We start from the raw sequence: 23,306 nt of genomic DNA, 5'->3' as shown, positions 1-23,306 counted from the left end.
GTCTTGGGGACACTATTCTGGGCTTCTAGGGACATACCCTCAGGTCTCACTGGGCACCCAGTCACTGGGGATCTTGTTCAAATGCAGACTGTGGTTCAGATACTCTGTGAGGCCTAAGGTTGCAGGATTGTGTCTAACCAACCCTCAGGAATGGTGGTGGCTGCTTCTGGGCTGAAGGCTATACATGGGGGATGAGGTGACAGGGAGGCCTCCTCAGGGTTCCCTTGGAAGCAGGAAGGTTTACTTCTCAGGTGTGACTTTTCAAATTTGTATTTCATACAAATATCTTGAGGTGTCTCTCTGGGAGTAGAAGAGGTGAGGACCAGGCCTGGAAGTGTAGATTCTGCCTGTGTGAGGGGATTCCAGGGTTGCCTAAGGGCTTGGTTCAACAGATGAGCCCTGGTGACCAGCCATTCCCCAGCAGGAACCCTCTGACTGTTGGTCAGTCACGGCTGTCCATAAGGAGTCAGGTTGGCCTCAACTCCAGAGGACCCAAGGCATGACCTCATGGAGTGGGGCCAGGGGCAAATAGTTCTTGTTTTACTTCCTGGGGACATGAATTTCCTGCTTCACTTACAAAGGTCAGTGGGGTCTGGGAAGAGCTGGTATTCGGAACTCATGAGAAATTAGATTACAGAGCTTGTCAATAACTCTCCTTTGGAGACATCCAAGAGGTGTGTTCCTGATAGCCCCCAAGACATCTGTTCTCATAGATATCATTCATCTGCAGCCAGCAGACAAGTGAGCCAAGGAAGTACATGTGTCAAGTGCTTGGCGGCAGGGTGAAGATCACTCCTGGGGCCATCTTGTTTATTTCTAACACTCATCACAAAGCTAGCCCCCTTCAGCTGAGGAAAAGAGTAAATTTCACCCCAGCTGGGCCTGTTTGTCAACCAGTGCCAAATCATGAGGGCCCAAACAACAAAACACCCAGAAAATGGAAAAGGTCCACTCCATTGATTTCCAACCCATTTCTCAGGGTGGGGGGCTGGAAAGTTATTCTGGGAAGATGGCACTCAGGCTGAAGGGCTGGGAATCGGTCACTGACCTGGCTCCTTGAAATCCCCTTACAGTCGGTATGCTTCTCTGGGCCAAACCATGTGCCCTGCAATAGTGATCTAGCAACCTCCATGGACCCTTGACAGCCTCTGCTTATGGACTCCCATGCTCTGTGGTGTTCCCCCATGCCCTGGACTGGTGGTTCTCAACCTGGTGGATTTCTCAAGGTCTACAGACATCTTTGGCTGTCACAGCTGGGGCAGGCGTGGTTGGCATCTAGTGGGCTTTGGCCAGAGATCCTGACCAATATCCTACACTGCACAGGACAGCCCCTAAAAGAAAGGAAGATCCAGCAAATGCTGGAGAAAGCCTGCTCTAGGCAAATACTCAGGGGTCTGGAGCTGTCCTGGGAGAGCCAGAGAGGCAGGAAGCCAGGATGAGACTTATTGAAGTCCTTGCCTTAGGGCGAGACACGCCGGCTTCATTCTTCCCCTTAAATCCAGGATGCTCCACACCAGGCTCTCTCAGCCACCTGTCTCTGTTATTTGCCTTTCAAGTTATCATCAGGTGCTCTTTCTGGTACTGCGGCGCGAGGAACCATGAGCAGCAAAGTCTCTCGCGACACCCTGTACGAGGCGGTGCGGGAAGTCCTGCACAGGAACCAGCGCAAGTGCCGCAAGTTTCTGGAAACGGTGGAGCTGCAGATCAGCTTGAAGAACTATGATCCCCAGAAGGACAAGCGCTTCTCGGGCACCGTCAGGCTTAAGTCCACTCCCCGCCCTAAGTTCTCTGTGTGCGTCCTGGGGGACCAGCAACACTGTGACGAGGCCAAGGCTGTGGATATCCCCCACATGGACATCGAGGCATTGAAGAAGCTCAACAAGAATAAGAAGTTGGTCAAGAAGCTAGCCAAGAAGTATGATGCCTTTTTGGCCTCAGAGTCCTTGATAAAGCAGATTCCACGAATCCTGGGTCCAGGCTTATATAAGGCTGGCAAATTCCCTTCCCTGCTGACACACAATGAAAACATGGTGGCCAAAGTTGATGAGGTGAAATCCACAATCAAGTTTCAGATGAAGAAGGTGCTATATCTGGCTGTTGCTGTTGGTCATGTGAAGATGACAGATGATGAGCTTGTGTATAACATCCACCTGGCTGTCAACTTCCTGGTGTCATTGCTCAAGAAGAATTGGCAGAATGTCCGGGCTTTATACATCAAGTGCACCATGGGCAAGCCCCAGCGCCTGTATTAAGGCACATCCTAATAAATCCTAGTGCTACCATCCCTTAAAAAAAAAAAAAAAAAGTTATCATCAGGTCTTTCTTCCCACATCTACATGTTTTTGGCGGGTACTGGTAATTGAAATCAGGGGCACTCGACCACTGAGCCACATCCCCAGCCCTATTTTGAATTTTATTTAGAGACAGGGTCTCACTGAATTACTTAGTGTCTTGCTTTTGCTGAGGCTGGCTTTGAATCCGCCATCCTCCTGCCTTAGCCTCCCAAGCTGCTGGGATTACTGGCATGCACTACCACACCAGGCTCAAGATGGTTTTAAAATGTGGATGCGGTACAGCAGGAGAAGCAGGGGAAAGCCAGGGTCTTCCTTGTGATACTTTCCATACTCACTGAAGATGGCAATAATCACAGGTAGAGAGAGAGAGTCAGGATTGAAACTAAACAGAACCAGTTAGATCTTGACTGCATGTAGGTAAATCATCTGCTCATCTACCTACATGCTGGGTCTTGGATTAAGGTCTGAGCCAGAGAATGTTGAGTGAGGATGAGGGTGCAGTGCGGGTGAGTGGGCTCACAGTGAGTGTGCCTCACTGGATAGTATGGGCACCATGGTGGATGCACGTGTTCATGGCTGGGTGTGCAAGACCAATCAGTCAAATGAATTTGATTCCCAGAGCCTACACAAGTGCTTTGAAGATAAGTCTTGTTTTGTTTTTCATTCATCTTAGTCTGCATTAGAAATAAACATGCTGGGGGCTGGTGATGTGGCTCAAGTGGTAGCGCGCTCACCTGGCATGCGTGCGGCCCGGGTTCGATCCTCAACACCACATACAAAGATGTTGTGTCCGCCGAAAACTAAAAAATAAACATTAAAAAATAAAAGAAAAGAAATAAACATGCTGGCATTACATAAACACTATATTTTTATTCATTTATTTTTCTTATCTGAGACAGGCAAAACTAAGGTTTTACATGATGTAGTTAAAGGTATAGGCCTAAGTAAGAGTAAATATATTTGTTTATTGGGACTGAAAGTTGTGTATTGCTGTAGGCCAATCTATTCACTATGATTGATCATCTTGTTTGACACTGAGCTTCTTACCAGCCAAGATAAAACAGGAAAGAGGATAAAAGTTACATAACAAAAATGTTCATAGCTGTCTTTGAATAACAAAGTGGACAATTTTCTCAACCATAATTTTACAGCACGTGCAGAACTAACTTTGTCACACAACAAATCTTGATTAAAGCTGAAGTCTAGCATTAAGACACAGTTTAGGGTGACAGTTCTGTGAAGATCCTGAAGGGCCATTGGTTTTAACATTCACTTGGATATGGCATCATAACATCCAGAGGAGTACATATGTCCCTGTTCCTTATGTTCTCTTCCCTAAGTACAATTTCTTTGGCTAGGTTTTTCAGCAGGAGTTCTTTAACAAGTCATCTAAGATAATACTTCCATACAAGGGCCCAGATGCTGGTCTTCGATACCATAAGCAGATGGATAGCTTGAGAGAAGTGCTCATTCATGCTCCATGTTTATATGCACATTTCTTTATTTACTCATTTATTTTTTCCCATTTGTTCTTCTTTCCATCCACCCATTTGTAAAACCCTCTCCTAATTTGGGGAAGCAGAATGAGAGGACATAGTAGTTGACAAATTACTTGTTTAGAAGGGTTTAGATGACTGCTAGTTAGAGTCTTCCATCCTCCATCCCCATAAATGTCAGTGTCCAAACCTGGAGGTGAGTGGACGGGCCTCATTGTTCAGCAGGAAAGGTGTCAGTGACACATGGACAGGTGAGGTGTGGGAAAGAAATCGGAAAGGCCACCTAGGGTGTGCCCAATTAGCTAAATGGGTTTACAAACTGAGAGCCATGCTGAAAAAAAAAAAGAAAGGTGTATGGAGCCCCTTTCATAAAGGACAACAATCCACCCCATGTTTCATTCTCAGTTACCCATTTGTATTCATGACCATGCCTGTTTGCACAACCAGTAAATGGGCACAAGTCAATTTATTTTTGTTTTTGGCACCATGCTTTTCAGTTGCCAAAATAGTTTTTGATTTGGGGCAAGGGTTGTAACTCAGTGGTAGAGCACTTGCCTGGCATGCTTGAGGCCCTGGGTTTGATCCTCATCACTACATAAAAATAAATAAATTGAATAAAGGTATTGTGTCCAACTACAACTAAAAAATAAATATTTTTTAAAACTATTTTTTTTTAGTTGTAGATGGACACAATGTTTTTATTTATTTTTATGTGGTGCTCAGGATTGAACTCAGAGCCTTGCACATGCTAGGTGAGCACTCTACTACTGAGCTACAACCCCAGCGCCCCAGAAATAGTTTTGATTTAAGAAAGTTTGCAAAAATATTAGAGTTCTTGAATACACTCACCTGGTTTTCCTTACTGTTGACAAATTATTATGTCCATTTGTCACAATCAGAAACCAACATTGACTTGTTATTATGGACCATAATGCTACTTTACTTACTCCCCAAGTTTTACTTACTACCCTCTCTTCATTCCAGAACACTCCATTCCATTTAGATGACAGGCCTCCTTAGGCTCCTCTATACTGTGCTCAAAACTGTCTTGTTTTTGATGAGCTTGACAGTTTTGAGGTGGTCAGGAAGTATGTAGAATTTTCTCAACTTGAGATTGTTGGTACTTTTCTCATGGTTAAGCTGGGCTATGGTTTAGGGGTGAGTGCCACAGAGGTAAGGGACCTTTCCGTCCTATCACAAGGGTACCTATGGTCAGTAGGACTTATGGCTGTCGATGTTGACCTTGGTCACCTGGCTGAAGTGGTACCTGTTGAATTTTTCCACTGCAGTCACTCTCCCCCCTTTCCATGCTGTAAATTTTGAAAGGAAGTCGATCTATACCACCCACTTAGACAGTCGTGCTCTGTCTCCTTGAGAATAGAGTGTCTGTATGAATTATTTGGAATTCTTTTGTAGAGGAGAGTTCTGTTCCATCTCATTTATTAATTTATTCAATCATTTGTTTATATCACTATGGACTTGTGATTTTTTATGTCTTTTGTTCTAATAGTAGGTTATTTATTTTATTGCTCAAATTTGTCCACTATTTGATGGCTCCTGTGTCCCCTTGACACATGCTTATTCAGAGAGCACTTCCTTACTCTCTGGAATTACAAGAATGCATTTTTATTTGGTAACCAGATTTAATATAATTGGAGAATTTTTATATAAATATATATACACATATACATGATCTTAATACAAAGAGCAAAATATATAAGTAGAATATATAAATAGAATATTAGCAAATATTCATCAATACTAAAGATTTGCATCTTGAGTTGTTTTGAGTGCAATATCCTATTCACATCTTGCATTCAGCTTGGTTTAGAATTCAAGCGATGATTTTTTTTTGGTTACCTTACATATTATATGTAGAATGAGAGAATCAAATCAATTTAAAAATACACACTTTAAAGAGGAAACTGGGGTGTTATTAGTGATAATTAGGGGATTATTAATTCAATACATTTACATCCTAAAAGAGGCAAGTTTATATTATAAAAGGAGAAAACTTAAGAAGCAAGAGACCTTCAATTTACCTTTTAAAAAAATAACTTTATTTTATTTATTTAATTTAATGTGCTGTTGAGAATGGAACCCAGGGCCTCATTCACCTAAGACAGCATTCCACCACTGAGCCACAACCACAGCCTTCAATTTACTTGTTTTTTTTTGGGGGGGGTTGGGTACAGGGGATTGAACTCAGGGTCACTCAACCACTGAGCCACCCCCAGCCCTATTTTGTATTTTATTTAGAGACAGGCTCTCACTGAGTTGCTTAGTGTCTTACTGTTGCTGGGCTGGTTTTGAACTCGTGATCCTCCTGTCTCAGCCTCCCTAGCCACTGGATTATAGGCATGTACCACTATGCCCAGCTTCAATTTACTTTTGAACAAGAATAATCTGTAGATTAAAAAATTCTAGATCTGGGGCTGGGGCTGGGGCTCAGTGGTAATGCACTTGCCTGGCATGTGTGAGGCACTGGGTTTGATTCTCAGCACTGTGTATAAATAAATAAAATAAAGGTATATCAATAACTAAGAAAAGATTTTAAAAGTACTAGATCTACTTTAATAGATAACAAATCCCCTAAATCCTAAGGATTAGAGAAGGAAAAGACATAATACCAACTTTCAGTTCTCTAGTTCCGGAAAAGTAAATTAGGTGAAATGATAGGCAGCTGTCCAAATAGCTATGTGATCAAGGAGTTTTAACTCTCAAATTTCTAATTCTCTTATGTGTATTTATATTAGTTGGATGTGCTTTTACTTGTTCAAATTTATCCTGTAGTTAACAAATTGGCAGCAATCCAAACTTAAAACCATTGCACAGCAGCTATTTGTGACTATACCCTTGACTGTTACTCCAGTACCTTTCCCCACTGGAGTTCAGGGTGCTAGACAGTGACAGTTTCTCATGAAACAAGAATAGCAAAACTTCAGCAGATGAGAAGACAGAATCGCCAGCAGCTCTGGGATGTAAACCCAAGTTCCTGCTTTCTATTTCTTTGCTCTGTTTTTCAGAACTACATAAGAAAAAGTGGTATTAGAATATTCCTACATTTTAGACAAAACCTCTTTGAATTCTTACTACTAGATTCTACTTGAAGAAATGGGAGAAAGAGTAAGAGGAGACAAAACACATTACACTTGTAGACTTCACTACCATAGTTGGCAGCTACTTTTTTCCTAAACTAAAAATCTGATTAGATCCAATCTAGGAACTAAGAGATCAAAATAGATAGGACAGCTTCTTTAAAAAAATCCCAGTTTTCTCAACCAAGTAGAACCCATGGGTAGATGTTAAATTATTAAAACAACCTATGAGCTTAGAAAATTGAAAGTAACTTCTTTATTAAGAAAATAAAGACATGTTGCTTAGGGTAAGGAGCAAAAATGACCAGTTATTAGGATAGTGAGTAAAAAAAGATGTCTTATGTATCTGTATGTCTATCACAGACAAACGACTATTTCTCTTCTCTCTCAGAAAATGTATAGTTTTAACATTAAAAACAAAAATTGAGCTTGTTAAATAGAAAATCAAATCCTATCAGAAGAATTACATGAAGTCAGTCATTTTTTAAACTTTTTTTTTAGTTGTAGGTGGACCGGAGACCTTTATTTATTTATTTTTATTTGGTGCTGAGGATTGCACCCAGTGCCTCACATGTGCCAGGTGAGCGCTGTTCCACTGAGCCACAACCTCAGCCTGAAGTCAGCCATTTTTTTAGATGCTGATTTAGGATCCCCACCATAATATTTGATGATCAACAAGGCCACATGTCTGCTAAGGACATCATATAAAGATGACTAAAGAGTGCCTGAGCTCACAGTCCAGGAATTATTGGAAGGAAAGAGTGACAGATTACAAGAGGAAGGAGCATGAACCAACACAAATGAGAAGTCAGGATTTCATTGTAGGAAAAGGTGAAAAGAGGATCAATGCTTCTGAAAGAGAAATAAAGGTAGGTTTCTGAGCAACAGGGGAGTGAGAGTGCTCAGTTTTGTTAGGTCTGGAAGCCATCTCTACCTGGAGCTTCCCAGCGGAAGCCAGGGCACTGACAATGGGACATCTAAAAATAAGCCATGATCACCACAAAGAGAATGACGGCCAGCATGAACCTGTCCACAGTCACTGCCGAAGCTGCGGAATAACTCTTCTCCATCACCCTTGTCTTCATGGGCTTCCTGATATGGTAATCTGTGGAAAGGATGGTTTTTCGAGCCCCATCCCACTTTCCAGGGCCCTGTAGATGAAACTGGGCTGGAGTACAAGGTCCCAAAAGTAACTGTAATGCTAGCTTGGAGTCAGTGAAGGCCAGAGACAGTAGACTAGGCCTGACTCCCACCAAATCAGCAATCTCTTCCATGCTATCAATGTAGTCTCCCTGAATGGTATGGCGTTGGCTTTCCATGTACCTAAATCAGAGAAGACAGAAGCCATGGCCTATCAAAAAGGCGATTAACTAGTCAATCAATCAACATACATATTGTATTGATTTTATACTGGGCACATTGTACTGATTTAAAAAAATTTGTTTTACTTGTTGATGAACCTTTATTCATTTATTTATATGTGGTGCTGAGATTTGAACCCAGTGCCTCATACATGCTTGGCAAGTGCTGTACCACTGAGCCACAGCCTCAGCTTGTATTGATTTTAAATTAGGCTACAAACTGTAGTAAATAGTGAAAAAAGATATTTGTCACCATTCTTAGAGATCTGATAATACACCAGAAGAGATAAGATTGTTGTATACATAACAGAACATACAAGGGTTTTGCTAAATATTGTGGGTTTGACTGTTAAATAGAAATTTTAAAAAGGGTAGTTAAAAAAGGGCTACAGGGCTGGGGATGTGGTTCAAGCAGTAGCACACTCGCCTGGCATGCGTGTGGCCCGGGTTTGATCCTCAGCACCACATACAAACAAAGATGTTGTGTCTGCCGAAAACTAAAAAAAATAAATAAATATTTTCAAAAAATTCTTAAAAAAAAGAGGGCTATAATAGGTCATTGAAGATTTGAAAGATATAGATGAGAAAACAGCCAGGTGAAGGAATAAAGCAGGAATGGGCATAAACGTCTGTGGTTGTTGCCTAAGTCAGCAGAAAACAAGAATGGACCACAGCACTCCAGACACAGAGGACTCTGACGAGAAGGAGGGAGTTCACCCCAAATCCTCAAGCATGGGGTTCTCTATTTTGTGAGGCCAGGGTGGTGAGATGGGTAGGGGTTGTCCACAGATCAGGGCTTCCCAGCGAAAATGTTAATTTGGATCCTGAAAGGACCAGGGAGGGTGACTTATCTCACAAGAAGAAGTGGCCCTCCCAGTGGAGCCAGATGGAGTGATGGTACCAAGTGCAGATTTGGAGAGATAAAAAGACTTCTTAGTGAAAAAATAGTTGACAGTAAAATATGTGGAAGAAGTGTGACTAGGAGACTTTCACTTTTTATTTTCTATAATGAAAAGAAAGAAAAATGGAACACAAAGCAAATAAGAGGAAAGTCTTTAAGCTAATTGAGGAATCAAAAAACCAAGACAGGAAACAAGGATTAGAAAATGAATTTTTGGTAGAATTCTTGAGGTGGAATTCTGGAGGAACTGATAGGTGGTCAAGTAGTACCTTATCAAAATGGAGCTGGAATTTTGAGGAGATGAAATAGGAAAGAACCTGAGAGCTCTCCTTCCTGGAGATTATATTAACTCGGGCGTCAGCACATGTGCATTTACATATCTTATAATAGTAGGTCAAGTATTGGAGTTTTCATGAGGTTTCATAGCCTGTGGGATGGTTAAGAGGATTAAATAGACCCCATGCCCATGAAATGCTGAATGTGAGCAAACTGTCAACCCTCAGGAAAGTTCAGACTATGTCCTGGGGGACTACTCACAATCAGAAGGTGGTTGGACAAGCTTAAGTGAAAAGAAAGAGAGCAGGAAAGTCCAAATAAGAGAGTTTGGTGCCAGAAAAGAAGGGAAAGAAAGCCTTCAGGAAGGGAAGATGCTTAGAAGTGCCAGCTCAGGAGTGAGAGCAAGACACCTGGTCATGGATGACCTTCAGGGGAATGATGTGGAGAGTAAGGAGGAAGTTGGGAACACAGGGACTCGGGGAAGCAGAGGAGAGGCCTAGAGCAGAGGATGTAGGAACTTTGCCATAGACGTGCAACAATGAAAGGGGAGGAAAATAGGAGAGCACCGGTAAGGACAAGAAGATGGAATGAAAAGTCACCTTCTCTCCTCCAAGACAGGCCAGAGCCATGCTTTATAGTCAGTGGCTGAAACCACCATTTGGGGCCTGCAACAATCGATTTCCACATAAAAACAACCTGGGATTTGAGCTCAAGTTCTGAGATCCAGACTGCCACATCATTGTATCCACAGAAGCAAAGCAGCCAGGGGATGTTACTGCTTTACCAGATCATACTGTGACCTGCGTGTGCGGTGCACCTGATGACAGCCAGCAAAGCAGCCACGTCAGGTCTGTAAGTCTACTTAGAACTTGAAATCACCATTGATTCACCACACCCCTCCTTCCTTTGCAGACCTGTTAATACTTCAAGTAACCCTCCCCCAAATAACATACCTGATTGTTTTCTCAAGGAGCTTTTTCCTGACTTTTAAGTCCTAAACATAGCCTTTATAGCGCCTTTATACACTTCCTTGAGTTTTCTCTCCTTTCCCATCCACATTAAACTGCTAGTGCTATTTCCCCATTCTGTTGTCACCACTATCATTCCCCTCCTATCACAATATAACCAGGATTCTCAAATTAACAAGATGAAACTAAATGTAGGATAATATTGTTCTTATCAAGAATAAGTAGAAAAAGTTACATACATCTTCTTGGGAGAATTTCTTACCTTTTTGCCATTTCCTCTTGAGTCCTAGATATATCTGCCATCATTTCACTTTGTGAGGGCAATTTCTTTAGCCCTAAAGAGAAAAATTTTAAATTTAAGTGTAAATTACCTCAATAGAAACAATGATCCTATTAACAATTACTGTGCTATGGAGAATTCAAAGAAATATAGGATGATTTTCTATACTCAAAGAGATAACAGTTTGCTTGATCATTTGATCTTGCCATGACCAAAATATAAGTTGAGCATACCTCATCACAAAAACAGATATCTTAAATGCTCCAACATTTTGTCCATGTTCAACACTCTTTGAACATGGACAAAATGCCCCAAGTAGAAAATTCTACACATGACCTCATGATAGGTCATATCAAAACACAGGCACAATTTTATTGTATAAAATTACCCTCTGGCTGTATTGTGTAAGGTGTATATAAAAACTAAGTGAATTTCCTTTTTATACTTGGGTTTCATCTCCAAGATAGGTCATTATGTATATGCAGATATTCCAAAAATCTAAAAATATATTAAGTTCAAAATACCTCTAGTCCTAAGGAATATTCACCGGTATCAGTACATGTAGTTTATTCTGTTTTGTCTTTGGAACATATTTACTGTACTCTGCCTTCCAACAAATACCTGCCTCCTCCCTAACATAGTCTTTGAATTGGTAAATTAAATTTGGACACAAGGAAATGACAAATGGCCTTAAAAGCAAATGAAAAGTGAGGTACAAGGTCAAAAGGCAAGTCAGGTGTAGTGATGCATGCCTGTAATTCCAGCACTTGGGAGGCTGAAATTGGAGGATAACGTGGATCTAAAAGTTCAATCAGCTTGAGTGATATAGTAAAACCCCAACTCAAAAAAGGGAGGGGTCTAGAGGAACACCTGCACAGGTATCTTAATAACAAAGGTATTTTATACAAGAGAGAATAAAGGAAGTAAACATAAACTCTAATCACATTTTATGCTAAAATCCTATGGAAAATAACCTTCACCTTATAACCTCTTTTATTTGATAAGAGTTTTGTGTGTCTGTGTGTGCGGGGGAGGTAAGGCCAAAGGAACTCATATACCCAATCTTGACAAATAAAATTTAAGTATTAATATAAAACAGTTTCTGTACTATGATTTAAAACCAAGGACATGACTAGACAAAGGCAGAATCACATTTAAGTCCATATAAACAACTCTAGCTCAAACAATTAGCCTTTTGCCCAGATATATAGCCTTATGCCCAACCAGATATGTAGGCACTGTGCCATGTACAAAATTGAGCCACAATTCTAAAATGTTACTCTATAAAATTCTGGAATATAGAATTTCAGAATGGGAATGTGTCTTAGTACAATCCTTCTCTTTACAATACAATATCAAGTGGTCATCTAATTCTTCCTTAAAAGTATCTGGCCTTGCAGCTATTATGAAGACAAGCACAATAAGTGTTGGCAAGGATGTGGGAGAAAAGGCACACTCACACACTGCTGGTGGACTGCAAATTGGTGCAGCCAGTATATAAAGCAGTATGAAATTCCTTGGAAAACTTGGAATGGAACCACCATTTGAACCAGCTATCCCACTCCTCATTTTATACTCAAAGGACTTAAAAACAGCATACTACAGGGACATAACCACATCGATGTTTATAGCAGCACAATTCACAATAGCTAAACTGTGGAGCCAACCTAGAAGACCTTCAGTGAATGAATGGATTAAAAAATGTGGCACATACACACAATGGAATATTACTCAGAAATAAAAGAGAATAAAATTATGGCATTTGCAGGTAAATGGATGCAATTGGAGAAGATAATGCTAAGTGAAGTTAGCCAATCCCAAAAACACAAATGCCAAATGTTTTCTCTGATATAATGAGGCTGATTCATAGTGGGGTAGGGAGAGGGAGCATGGGAGGAACAGACAAACTTTAGACAGGGCAGAGGGATGGGAGGGGAAGGGAGGGGACAGGGGATTAGCAAGGACAGTGGAATGTGATAGACATCATTATCCAAAGTACATGTATGAAGACATGAATTGCTGTGAACATACTTTATATACAGAGATATGAAATATTGTTCTATATGTGTAATAAGAATTGTGATGCATTCCGCTGTCATGTATTTTAAAAGAAAAAAAGATCTCTGGCCTTAGAGATCTCACTACCTGCTAAGGAGATGATATAACTGACTGATGTGGTTGTTGGAACATTATTTTTTGAACTGACCCCCAAATATACTTCTATGCAACTTTTATCATTGGAACTAGTTCTTCCTTCTGGAGCCACACAACTAAGTTAAAATGTGAAAAGCACCTGTCATGACTACTTTAAGTCTTCTCATTATCAGGCTGACCAGCACGGGGTCCTACTATAACAGGTGTCATGTTCTCTGCCATTCTGGTGGCCCTTTTCTGTGCACACCTGATACGCCTCTGAAACACAGAAGTCAGAAATTCAACACTCAGAGCCTACTATGTTTTTTTAATGTGTTTTCTTAATTTATGGGAATTATGACTTACAAATCAACAAGGAAGCATGGGAATGTTTCCTTTGAAATTAATCACAGGTCTTTAGGATGCTCAAGAAGTACATTTGAAAGCTGATTTCCAATGACTTCTTACAGGGTACAGCCACCAGTCTGCAGTTATTAGCTGAAACTGTATGGAGGAGGAGGAGGCGGAGGTCTATTTCTTGGTGGTTAGAGGCAGTCAGTTCATGAACTATTAAATTTGATGGGCAGATACAGATATTTACAACATTCTGTGATGAAGTTCTCTTTGAATTTATTAGATTTCAGTGTTACCTTGTTTAGACACATATTGTATCAGATTTCTTATCTCCCTCCTTCAAATCATGCTCCCTTTATATGGACCAAAAAAAAAAGTCTTGTCTTTTTTTTTTTTAATGTTAAGCTGATATTATGCAACCTTCAAGATTTCATTCCTTGGTTCTAGTTTGACTCTTTGCTCTAGTAAGTAAGTCTAATTCTTATCCCATATGTATCCCTTCAAATATTTGAAGGGAACTCTTAGATCTCCCCCAGATCTTAACTTCTTTAGCCTAAACTTCTCCAGTAACTTCATTTGTATTTCAAATGATATGTTTTCACGTTCCTTAAACCATTTTCTCTCTCCTTATTCAGTGAATTCCAGGTTAACTCTATAATGTCTTTAGGTGGTAGTCTGACCATTTAGAGAACTGTCACGAGGTTCTGAGATGGTGCTGGATTGAATGAAGCCTTTTGGAACCCTCCTCACCCGCTGGCTCCTACTGAGCCTACTATCCCAAAGCTCAAAGTTGTTTTCCCTCAGGTGCTCCTGGTCAAAACTCTAAGGGGGGACATGCAGGGACGCAGAATAGTAGGGATGTGAGGATTTGAAAGTTGAATATTTTATATTCTGGATTATCTCCTACCAGGTGTTAACTTATTGTATGAATTAAGTCGCACCATTTCTATATTTGACATTCTCTGTAATGAAAGATGAAATTCTTTTACTTCACAAATACATACCAGTTGCCTAAAATTCAGATGAGTGGATTGTAATCTGAAGTACACACTGGAATCTTCTGGGGAACAATTTTGTGCCTGCCCCTCCCAGATTTACTGAATAAGTATCACCATGAATGAGATCAAAGCATGCCTAAACTGGGAAATACCCAGGTGATTCTAAGGTATGTCCATGGTTATATTACTACTTAGATTCACTTAAAAATAAGTTTTCTGGTACTAAGTTTGTGCCAGATATTATGCAACCCTCAAGATTTTGGTCAAACATACTGCTATTTAAAAGCAAGCACAGAAACATAGTCAAACATCACCAAGTAATTAAGGAGTGAATTTTTATTGTCACTTACCTTTAAATACTTGAGAGGCCCAGCGTCCTTGGAGCTCTGCAATCGGCATAATGGCTCCTAAGGGCTGAATCAAGCCTCTGATTGCAAGAGTTGGCTTTTCTAGGTTGGGAGGGAAGACCTTTTTATATAGGGATATCATATTTTTGACCACTTTGATAGAATCTTCCAGAAAAGGAAAGGCAAAGCTGTAGCCTGTGGCAAAGATAACAGCATCAATGTCATCCTCCCTAGAGCCATCCTCAAATATGGCAGCTGTCTCTGAGAATTCCTTCACGTTTCCCTTCACCTTCACGTTTCCCTTCACCTTCACCAAACCAGAGATTATGCGATTGGGCAGATCGTCATTTACTGTTGGATGCTGGCTCAGAGCTCTGTGAGTGGCCATGAAGATTAAGAGAAGGAGAAATGAGAGGGACCGAGAGAGGCAAAGAAGGGGAGAGAGAAATAAACCCTGTAAGTAAATTTTTACTTTGGTGGAGGTGGTTAGACAATAATATGTCAACGGTGTCCCCTCGGTTTACCCATGAAATTTGGAAAGTCCCACTTTACACCAGTTTTACTTTATATCAGCTTTTCAGGGCTCAAGGCTGAATGGGCTGGACCCTGCAAGTCACTGAAGGGGAAGGTATTGGAGAAGTGAAGGATAAGAGTTTTTTGGAGGAGTGCATATGTGGTTGTTCATGTGATAGTAATGCTCCGTGGTGTCACAAGGCCACAGGACAGTCGTTCCTGTCCACATATCAATCAGTCTGACAAAACTTGACTATTAATGTCCTGATCCATTTCTAATTCCAAAGAGGTAGACTTAGACTTTCATTTTCCAAACTGTGGAATAAATTACACATGTACAGCAAGTTAGAGTTCAAATTACATTTCCATGCATTAAGTTATTTGGCAGTCACATAATCTCTATGAAGGGTAGGTGTCATTATCCAGGTTGTATAGATGAAGAAACTGAGGTCTAGAGAAGATAAGTGACTTGACCAATGTTCTACAGCCTAGGATTTTAGAATTTCTGTAAAAATAGTTTTCTATACTCTCTTGGGATACTTTGGACCTAGAGACGGCATGGAATAAGGGTATCAAAATAAATAAGTCAGGTTTCCAGTATCTTGGGTCTGTAAAAACAAGTCTTGATTCCTGAACCTTGGGTCAGCAGGCTCCGAGACCCCTCTCCCCACATCTTCCTGGCCTAGCCTCAGGAGTGTCATGTGTCTTACGACTACACCCAACTACACCCGAGCTGTGGAAGTCAATTTGCTTGGATTTGAACCTTCAGGAAGACGGTATTCTGCATTCCAGCCGCATGGCTTCATCTTTCTCTCTAACCTACTGCTTTTCACTAGCGCGCCTCCATCCACACAGTTGCCTAAGCCACAGAATTGTCTCCTGTCTGCTCACCAAGCCTGTGTTCTTCCTCTCTTAAAAAAGAAGTCTGCCTAGAATAGTTTTGTCTACTAACTGTCTCACCTGAACAACACAGTTGTCTTTAGGGCTCCCCCATCTCCCCTCTATACCATTTGCCTTACAATAAGAAGGGCAAATAAACATGATTTTAGGATCCTTGATTTAGAAAAGAAAAAAAAAGGTATAAAGAATATTGTTGGGTCAGTTGCAGTGACACATGCCTGGTCATTCTAAAATAGAATTATTATAGACTTATTATTACACCACTCGCTTGCTTAAATTTAACAAGTCATTCACTTGAATGGATTTGCTGTCTTCATTCCAAACTTTTTGGTTTTCCCCCTGCCAGGGCTGAGGGCCGAACTCAGGGCCTCGTGCATTCTAGGCAAGCACTCTGCCACCGAGCTAAATCCTCAGCCCCCTATACTTTTTATTTAGCAGAGCATACAAAAGGTTTCATGCCTGATAGACCTAGAGATGTATTCAACTACTCTTCTAGCTTTGCCATATAGTCTAGCTATACCAGGCTATATGCAGGTCTTGGGGCATAATGTGCCTTTTGCTATTCTAACATATTACAATTAGAATGCTACATGCTGACCCGATTTGCCTACCTTTTATTATTCAATAAAACCTCAATTTGTTTTGCAACTACAAAACATATTCATGCTTAAATAATTCAATGAAAAGTTGTTGGGGAACACGGTGTCCAGGTACCATCCCACTAATTAATTTCAAGGGGAAAACTATCTTTGTACTGGAGAAACCTGGTACATGCCACTTTTTACCCACAATCAAATTTAGCATCATTAATATGAAATAAACTGACATCATGTGGGTCCTGATGGGATTCTCCAAGAAGATAACATCCCTTAATGTAGTATATATGCCAAGATACAATGCAACTCAAAATTTAGAGATAGTCTACAAAAACCATGCCTTAGAAAGAAGAAAGAGGAGGAGGAAGAGGAAATAGGGAGAGGAGAGGAGGAGGAAGAAAGGAGGAGAAAGAGGAGAAGGAGAATAAAAGTCCATGTTTAAAAAAAATGAATGGCCAGGCATGGTGGTGCATGTCTATAATCCCAGTGACTCTAGAGGCTGAGGCAGAAGGGCCACAAGTTAGAGGACGCCTCAGCAACTTACTGAGACCTGTCTCAAAAAAATTAAAAGAATTAGGGATGTAGCTGAATAGTAAAGCACTCCTGGGTTCAATTCCTAGTATGCAAAAAAAAAGGGAATAGAGAATTAGTATTTCAGATTAAAAAAGACATGACAACTAATGAAATGATGTGATTAACATTTTTTAGAATAGAAAAAAACTTATTATAAAGAAGACTATTAGGTTGGTTGCAGTGATGTACACCTGTAATCCCTTGGGAGGCTGAGACAGGAGGATTTCAAGATCTAGGCCAGCCTCAGCAATTTAGCAAGGCCCTAGGCAACTTAGTGAGACCCTGTATCAAAATAATAATAATAATAATAATAATAATAATAATAATAATAATAAAAAGGGCTGGGAAAAACTCAGTGATAAAGTGACCCTGGGTTCAATTAAAAATTAAAAAAGAAAATATTATTGGGATATATGTAGAAATTTGAATATGCCAACATTTTAGAAAATTATTTTATCAATGTTAAATTTCCCAAATGTGATCATTGTATTATGGCATGTAGGGGAATACCCTTTTCTTGGGTATGTTTTAATGATTTTTACTTACTTTCAGAAAAAAAGATATGTCCTTAAGTATGTGTATATACTACATATTGTTTGGATCTATCTTCCATGAGGGAAGAGATAAAAAGCAAATATAGCAAACTCAATGACAGGTGAATCTAGGTAAAAGATATGACTTTTCTGTAGATGTGAACATTTTCAAAAATAAAAGGCTGGAGAGAAAAGTCACATAGAGTCAGTACACAGGAGGCTTTCACATGCCCTCCTCTGTACGAGAGCCCACCCTCTTCTCCCACTACATCTGTGCATCTCTCTGTCATGTTCTCTTGTCTGTCTTCTGACTAACCATTTTACAATGTTAACACAACAACCCCTTGAGGAAGCCAATATCATCCTCATTTTATGGGTGAGGGACATCAGGAAGATGAAAAATTTGCCGAAGATCATATAGCTATTAACAGGCAAACTGACGTTTCAATGCACATCTGACCAATTATAAATCCTGTTAAGAGATGTTCTATTGATTATTGAATAGGAGAAAATAAAGATTGCTAGTAGAACTACAGGAGATTGTTCAGTACTTCTTTGTTCTTTCCTGGCTAAATGTACATATTCAGAATGGATTAAGGCTGATATTCAGTTACCTGGCAGAGGTATCAGGACATTTTCAACTTTACACAACCCTGGAAGAAGTTTCTGGTAAATAAGTTTTTACGGTAAATAAGTATATTGTTTCATAGTCTTTATCTAAGCTCTCATGTAAAAAGACGCCTGTCTACAAAGTGTGATTCTTTACTTCACACATATATCCTCATAGAGAGGAACCTTCAGCACTATCAGAGTTAGGTGCTTTTACCTGTCACAGTGAAACTACCTACATGGTCTTGGGATCCACATGATTAAGGTGAAGCTTATAGCCTTGATTAAAAGGTTCCCTATCGATGAGATAGTTACAACACATCTATCCCAAGACCGCTGTGATGATTTTTATAGAAAAGTGTGGCATACCATTAACACTGAATAAATGCTTAATGGCTGTCATATTTATTTTAGCTTTTCCATCGATGCCTCACACATACTAGGCAAGCACTCTACCACTTATTTTAAGCAAACAATATATTTATAAATCTGGCTTATAAGAAAAACATAAGAAAAATGGTTAGTCAATATAATCGTGTATGAAATCAACCTGACAAGAAAGGGATGCTTTCACAAAATCATCCTACCACAAGGGTCATACCAAAATTTCCTTATGCACTGAGATCAATAGATCCACTTGCAAATTTTGACTCCCAAATTTTCTCTTTAATACGTAAAGCAAAAAGCTAGAACTCAGCAATTAAATCTCTTCAGTTTGCATTAGTGCTGTGAGGGTCACCCCCCTATGCAGATGTGATTTTGCTGTTTTCCCAGGGCTTTCTCACAAACATGGCTGCCTTATCTCCACACCCTGAATATTTTGTTCCTGTCAGTGTTGCATTCTCATCAATGGCATGACAAGTTTTTTTTTTTTTTTTTTTTTTTTTTTTTTTTTTTTTTTTTTTTTTTTTTTTTTTAAGATGGACACAACACAATGCCTTTATTTATTTATTTATTTATTTAATGTGGTGCTGAGAATCGAACCCTGGTCCTGCCGGTGCAAAGCGGGCGCTCTACCTCTGAGACACAATCCTAGCCCCACATGACAAGTTTTAATCCTTATCTTTTTTGTGCAATCAAAAATTTAATAAGAGGGATGTGGATGTTGCTTTGTGGAACAGTGCTTGCCTGGCATGCATGAAACCGTGGGTTCAATCCCTGCTTAAAAAAGAAAAATTACTAGCAAAAATACTATTTTTTTAAAATGTGTACTGTAGATGGATCCTAGCGGTGCTTTACCACTGAGCCACATCCCCAGCTCTTTTTATTTATAATTTATTTATTTATTTATTAAAATAAATGATACAGGCTTTGTGCCACCTGAGGTTTTTTTTTAATATTTATTTTTTAGTTTTTCGGCGGACACAACATCTCTGTTTGTATGTGGTGCTGAGGATAGAACCTGGGCCGCACCCATGCCAGGGGAGTGCGCTACCGCTTGAGCCACATCCCCAGCCCTCTTTTTATTTTTTATTTTGAGACAGGGTCTCACTAACTTGCCCAGGCTGGCCTTGAACCTGCTATCCTCCTGGCTCAGCCTCCCAAATTGCTGGGATGATAGGCTTGTGCCACTGTGCCAGACCAGCAAACTACTCTTTTTACTATTTTTTACTATTTACTTATTTTAACTAGATTAACTTCTTGCTTCATGAAGCCCCATAGTATGGAAGAAAACTAAGTCCAGTATTTAAAATAGTTTCACTTGATTCTAGATGTAAAGATAATTTAAAATTAAAAAGAATTTCTGAAAAATCAGTCTGTTTCGAATCATAAAAAATTGAACACATGTATATGGAACACATTTAAATGAGCATGTAAATAATTAAATTATTATTAAGTTTAATTTTTTTTTTCTTTTGGGTACTAGGGATTGAACTCAGGGGCACTCGACCACTGAGCCACATCCCCAGTCCTGTTTTGTATTTTATTAGAGACAGGGTCTTACTGAGTTGTTTAGTGCTAAATTGCTGAGGCTGGCTTTGAACTTGCATTCTTCCAGAATGCTAGGCAAGCATTCTAGAACTGAGCCACACCCCGGGTCCACCTCCCTGTCTGTACCTGTGTTTTGGGGACTGTGATTGGCCCTCTCCCAGCCCATTTCTTGAGGAGAATTCCCATTTTAAGCTGCCCTCCTTTGTGAATGGTGCTCAGAGGATAGGGGAAAATTTTTTATTTCTCACTTATTTCTCGATTTCTCTTTTTCTTTCTTTTTTTGGTGATTCTGGGGGTTGAATCCAGCACCTTCAGCATGCTAGGCAGGTGCTCTACCACTGAGCTGCACCCCGTTCCCTGTGGTACCTTGGTTTATAAAAGAATGAAATTTCGGTATTGCCAAATGTGTTTATCTTCTAATCTTTTTGTGGTTTTTAAAAGGTGGCTTTGCTGGTATGAGGTTGTGGCTCAGTGGTACAGCGCTTGCCTAGCTCATGTGAGGCTCTGGGTTCCATCCTCAGCACCACATGAAAGAAATAAAGGGGAACTGGTGTTGTGGCTCAGGGGTGGAGCACTCGCCTAGCATGTGCAAGGCCCGGGTTCAATTCTCAGCACCATATAAAAATTAAAAAAAATTAAAAATAAAGGTATTTTAATTAAAAAAAGAAAAAGAAATACAGGTATTGTGTGTCCAATTACAGTAAAAATAAATGCTAAAAAAAGGTGGCTTTGCTAATCCAAAGTTATAAACAGATTGTTATATTTTATCTAATACATTTATAATTTTAGTCTGTTTAGGTTTCTAATGCATAGAGAACTTACTGATGTACACAGTAGGAAGGAATTCCATCTAAATTCAGTTTTTCTCAAATGGATCCCCCAACACCATTTATTAAATGGTTCATTTCTCCACTCACGAAGTGCTTCCTCTATCTTCCACTAATTCCTATATATGTGCAGGGTTGTCTCTGGCTTCTGTTCTATTCCAGTTTGGTACCTGTTCCTAACCTACAGCAGCTCTCATTTACCATTGCTTTATAAATATTTACATATGGAATATAGCTCCTTCGTTGTTTCAATTTTTTTTTTCAGAATTGTCCTGATTGTGCTTTTTCCCTTTCATGTGAAGCAGCTCGGCAAATTCTATGCAAAATGATCTTGGGGTTTTGGCTGAGAGTATGTTGAAATCACACATTAATTTGGGGAGAGCTGGCATTGAATGTTACACTGGACTTTTCCGCCCACCGGCAGGGTGCTCAAGGGCATTCTCTGACGGTATTTGGTAAAGTTTCTCAGTTTTCTCTTCTGAGATTTTTCAAGTTCTGGTTGGGCTCTTCAGTGGGCCAAACTCTTTACAAGTTTAAAGTCTGTCCTAACCCCCTGCTCCCTCACCCTTTCAGAGGCCTCTGCAGGCCCTTCTGCTTACACGATTGTTACAGATTGCTTACTTTTTCCAGCTGTTCCCAAGTTACATCCTGTGTGTTTCCACATGTGTCGGGTGAAGTCTGAAGGGCCAGGCTGGGGTTTCAAGTCCTGTTTGGGGGGAGAACAAGGTTGGGTGAGGGTCTAGGAAGATGGGGACGGCAAGGGGCACTGGGACCCCAGCAGGGGGAGGAAGGAGCCTGTCCTTAGTCCCTGGGAGGTGGCCTGTCTGGAGGGAGGGCATCTGCAGGCCCAGGGCTGGGGGAAGGGTGGCTAAAAGCTCCCTTCTTGGGAAAAGGGTGGGCAGCAGCCAGCTCCTCCATCCTGTGCCTTCATGTGTGTGTGTGTGTGTGTGTGTGTGTGTGTGTACGCACATGCGTGTTCTGCACACGTGGCATCCCTGGGGCATTCTGTTTCTAGCGGCTTCTCACATTTTCCAAGTGGGCGGCCTGGGTTCAGAACCCAGCTCAGCCACTTCCTGCCCTGCAACCCAGTGTCCCCGAATGACACCTCCTCTGAGCATCAGGGCTGAGAAATTCTCTGTCCCACAGACTGTGAGCTCCAGGGGAGGCGGGTGAGAACTCTTGCACATGGCTGCACTCCAATAGGCATGTGACTCATGGCAGGTCTAAACAGAATTCACGCATCCATCCTGCTGGGGAGGGGTGTGCCCTCTGTGCAGAGAACATTCCAGCCTGAAGGACAAAAGGGACCCAGAGCCTCAGTAGGAAAGGGCTTGGCCTGTTTGGGCTCCAGAAAGAAGCTGGAGGCCTGGGGTGTGGCTCAGTGGGGCACTTGCAGCCTGAGGCCTGGTTAATCCCGGCACTGCCCCAGACAAAACAGGACACAACAGGGTCAAACACAAGAGGTGGGAGCCAGTGACAGAGAGGGACCTGCTCTTTTAACAGGCTGCTCTCCTGAGGACAAGAGGTGGAGGGGAGGGGGCTCTCCCAGCTGCCCTGAAGAGAGACACTGGGGCCTATGGGCCTCGCAGGCCCCTTCGCACCTCATGGGGACAATCTGAGCTCAAAGCATATCACTGTCTCTGGCATCCTCACTGTCGCCCATACCTGATGGTTACCAAGACAGAAGAAGAGAGAGTACATTGTAGGTCTTATAGACAGAGAAACAGAGAAATGACCTACTCCTTTTAAAGACAGGTAGAGTCAGGCTGGGCTTGGTGACCCACACCCCAGAGACTTGGGAGGCCAACACCTCAATTGTCGTGTAGGCCACCGTGTTTGTGGTACCTAGTTACAACAGTCCTAGTAAACTAATACCCTCTGGAAGGAGAGGAAAGCCTGTGTGAGCACCCCCATGCAGACCTGAAGCTTCCTAGAGGAGGTGATGGTGAGTGGAGCACTGAAAGATGGTAGGAGTTCACCAGGTGGGGAAGTCAGAACATTCTAGGCAGCAGGAAGAACGCATGTAAAAGCCAGGGGAGGCTGTTTTTCGGACCTCTTTGAATTTCCTGCCTGCCCTGCCCAAGCATCGGAGATCCAGAAACTCTTTTGCTCTGAGATAATGGAAAGATGACGTTGACCAGGGAGCCCCTTGGGCCCAGGCCATGAGATGCATCATTCTCACGGGTAGGGGGTGCACACAAGCCTGTCCATGAAGCCCGGCTGGCTGGGGGGGGGTGCCGGCTGGGTGGGTGCAGGCAGGAGGAAGCTCCAGCTGTTCCTCAGGGTCCAAAGCCTCTTCCTAGTGAGGCTAGGGTGG

General features: G+C 41.2%; 1 protein-coding gene and 1 pseudogene across 3 annotated transcripts in view; one reads left to right on the top strand and one right to left on the bottom strand.

Moving 5' to 3' along the window:
- LOC144252441 (flavin-containing monooxygenase 5-like) overlaps positions 1-23,306 on the bottom strand; it is a 64,299-nt gene that overhangs the window by 31,423 nt on the left and 9,570 nt on the right. Inside the window, exons 5-9 of one of the 3 annotated variants that reach the window (XM_077794762.1) lie at positions 21,611-21,695; positions 14,510-14,701; positions 10,657-10,729; positions 3,029-3,094; positions 2,234-2,285 (exon numbers count right to left, since the gene is read on the bottom strand). In XM_077794762.1, the coding sequence (XP_077650888.1) occupies positions 3,058-3,094; positions 10,657-10,729; positions 14,510-14,701; positions 21,611-21,695 (387 nt within the window). In that variant the 3' untranslated portion in view covers positions 2,234-2,285; positions 3,029-3,057. Of the gene's footprint in view, positions 1-2,233; positions 2,286-3,028; positions 3,095-7,865; positions 8,212-10,656; positions 10,730-14,509; positions 14,702-21,610; positions 21,696-23,306 lie in introns of those variants that run through there. The other 2 variants (XM_077794760.1, XM_077794761.1) reach the window with 2 other exon arrangements.
- LOC144252442 (large ribosomal subunit protein uL1 pseudogene) lies at positions 1,584-2,282 on the top strand (annotated as a pseudogene).

The sequence above is a fragment of the Urocitellus parryii genome, unplaced genomic scaffold (assembly GCF_045843805.1).
Source record: "Urocitellus parryii isolate mUroPar1 unplaced genomic scaffold, mUroPar1.hap1 Scaffold_43, whole genome shotgun sequence".
NCBI classification, from domain to species: domain Eukaryota; kingdom Metazoa; phylum Chordata; class Mammalia; order Rodentia; family Sciuridae; genus Urocitellus; species Urocitellus parryii.
Note: the sequence above shows the minus strand (reverse complement) of the source record. Positions and strands in the feature narration are given on the sequence as shown.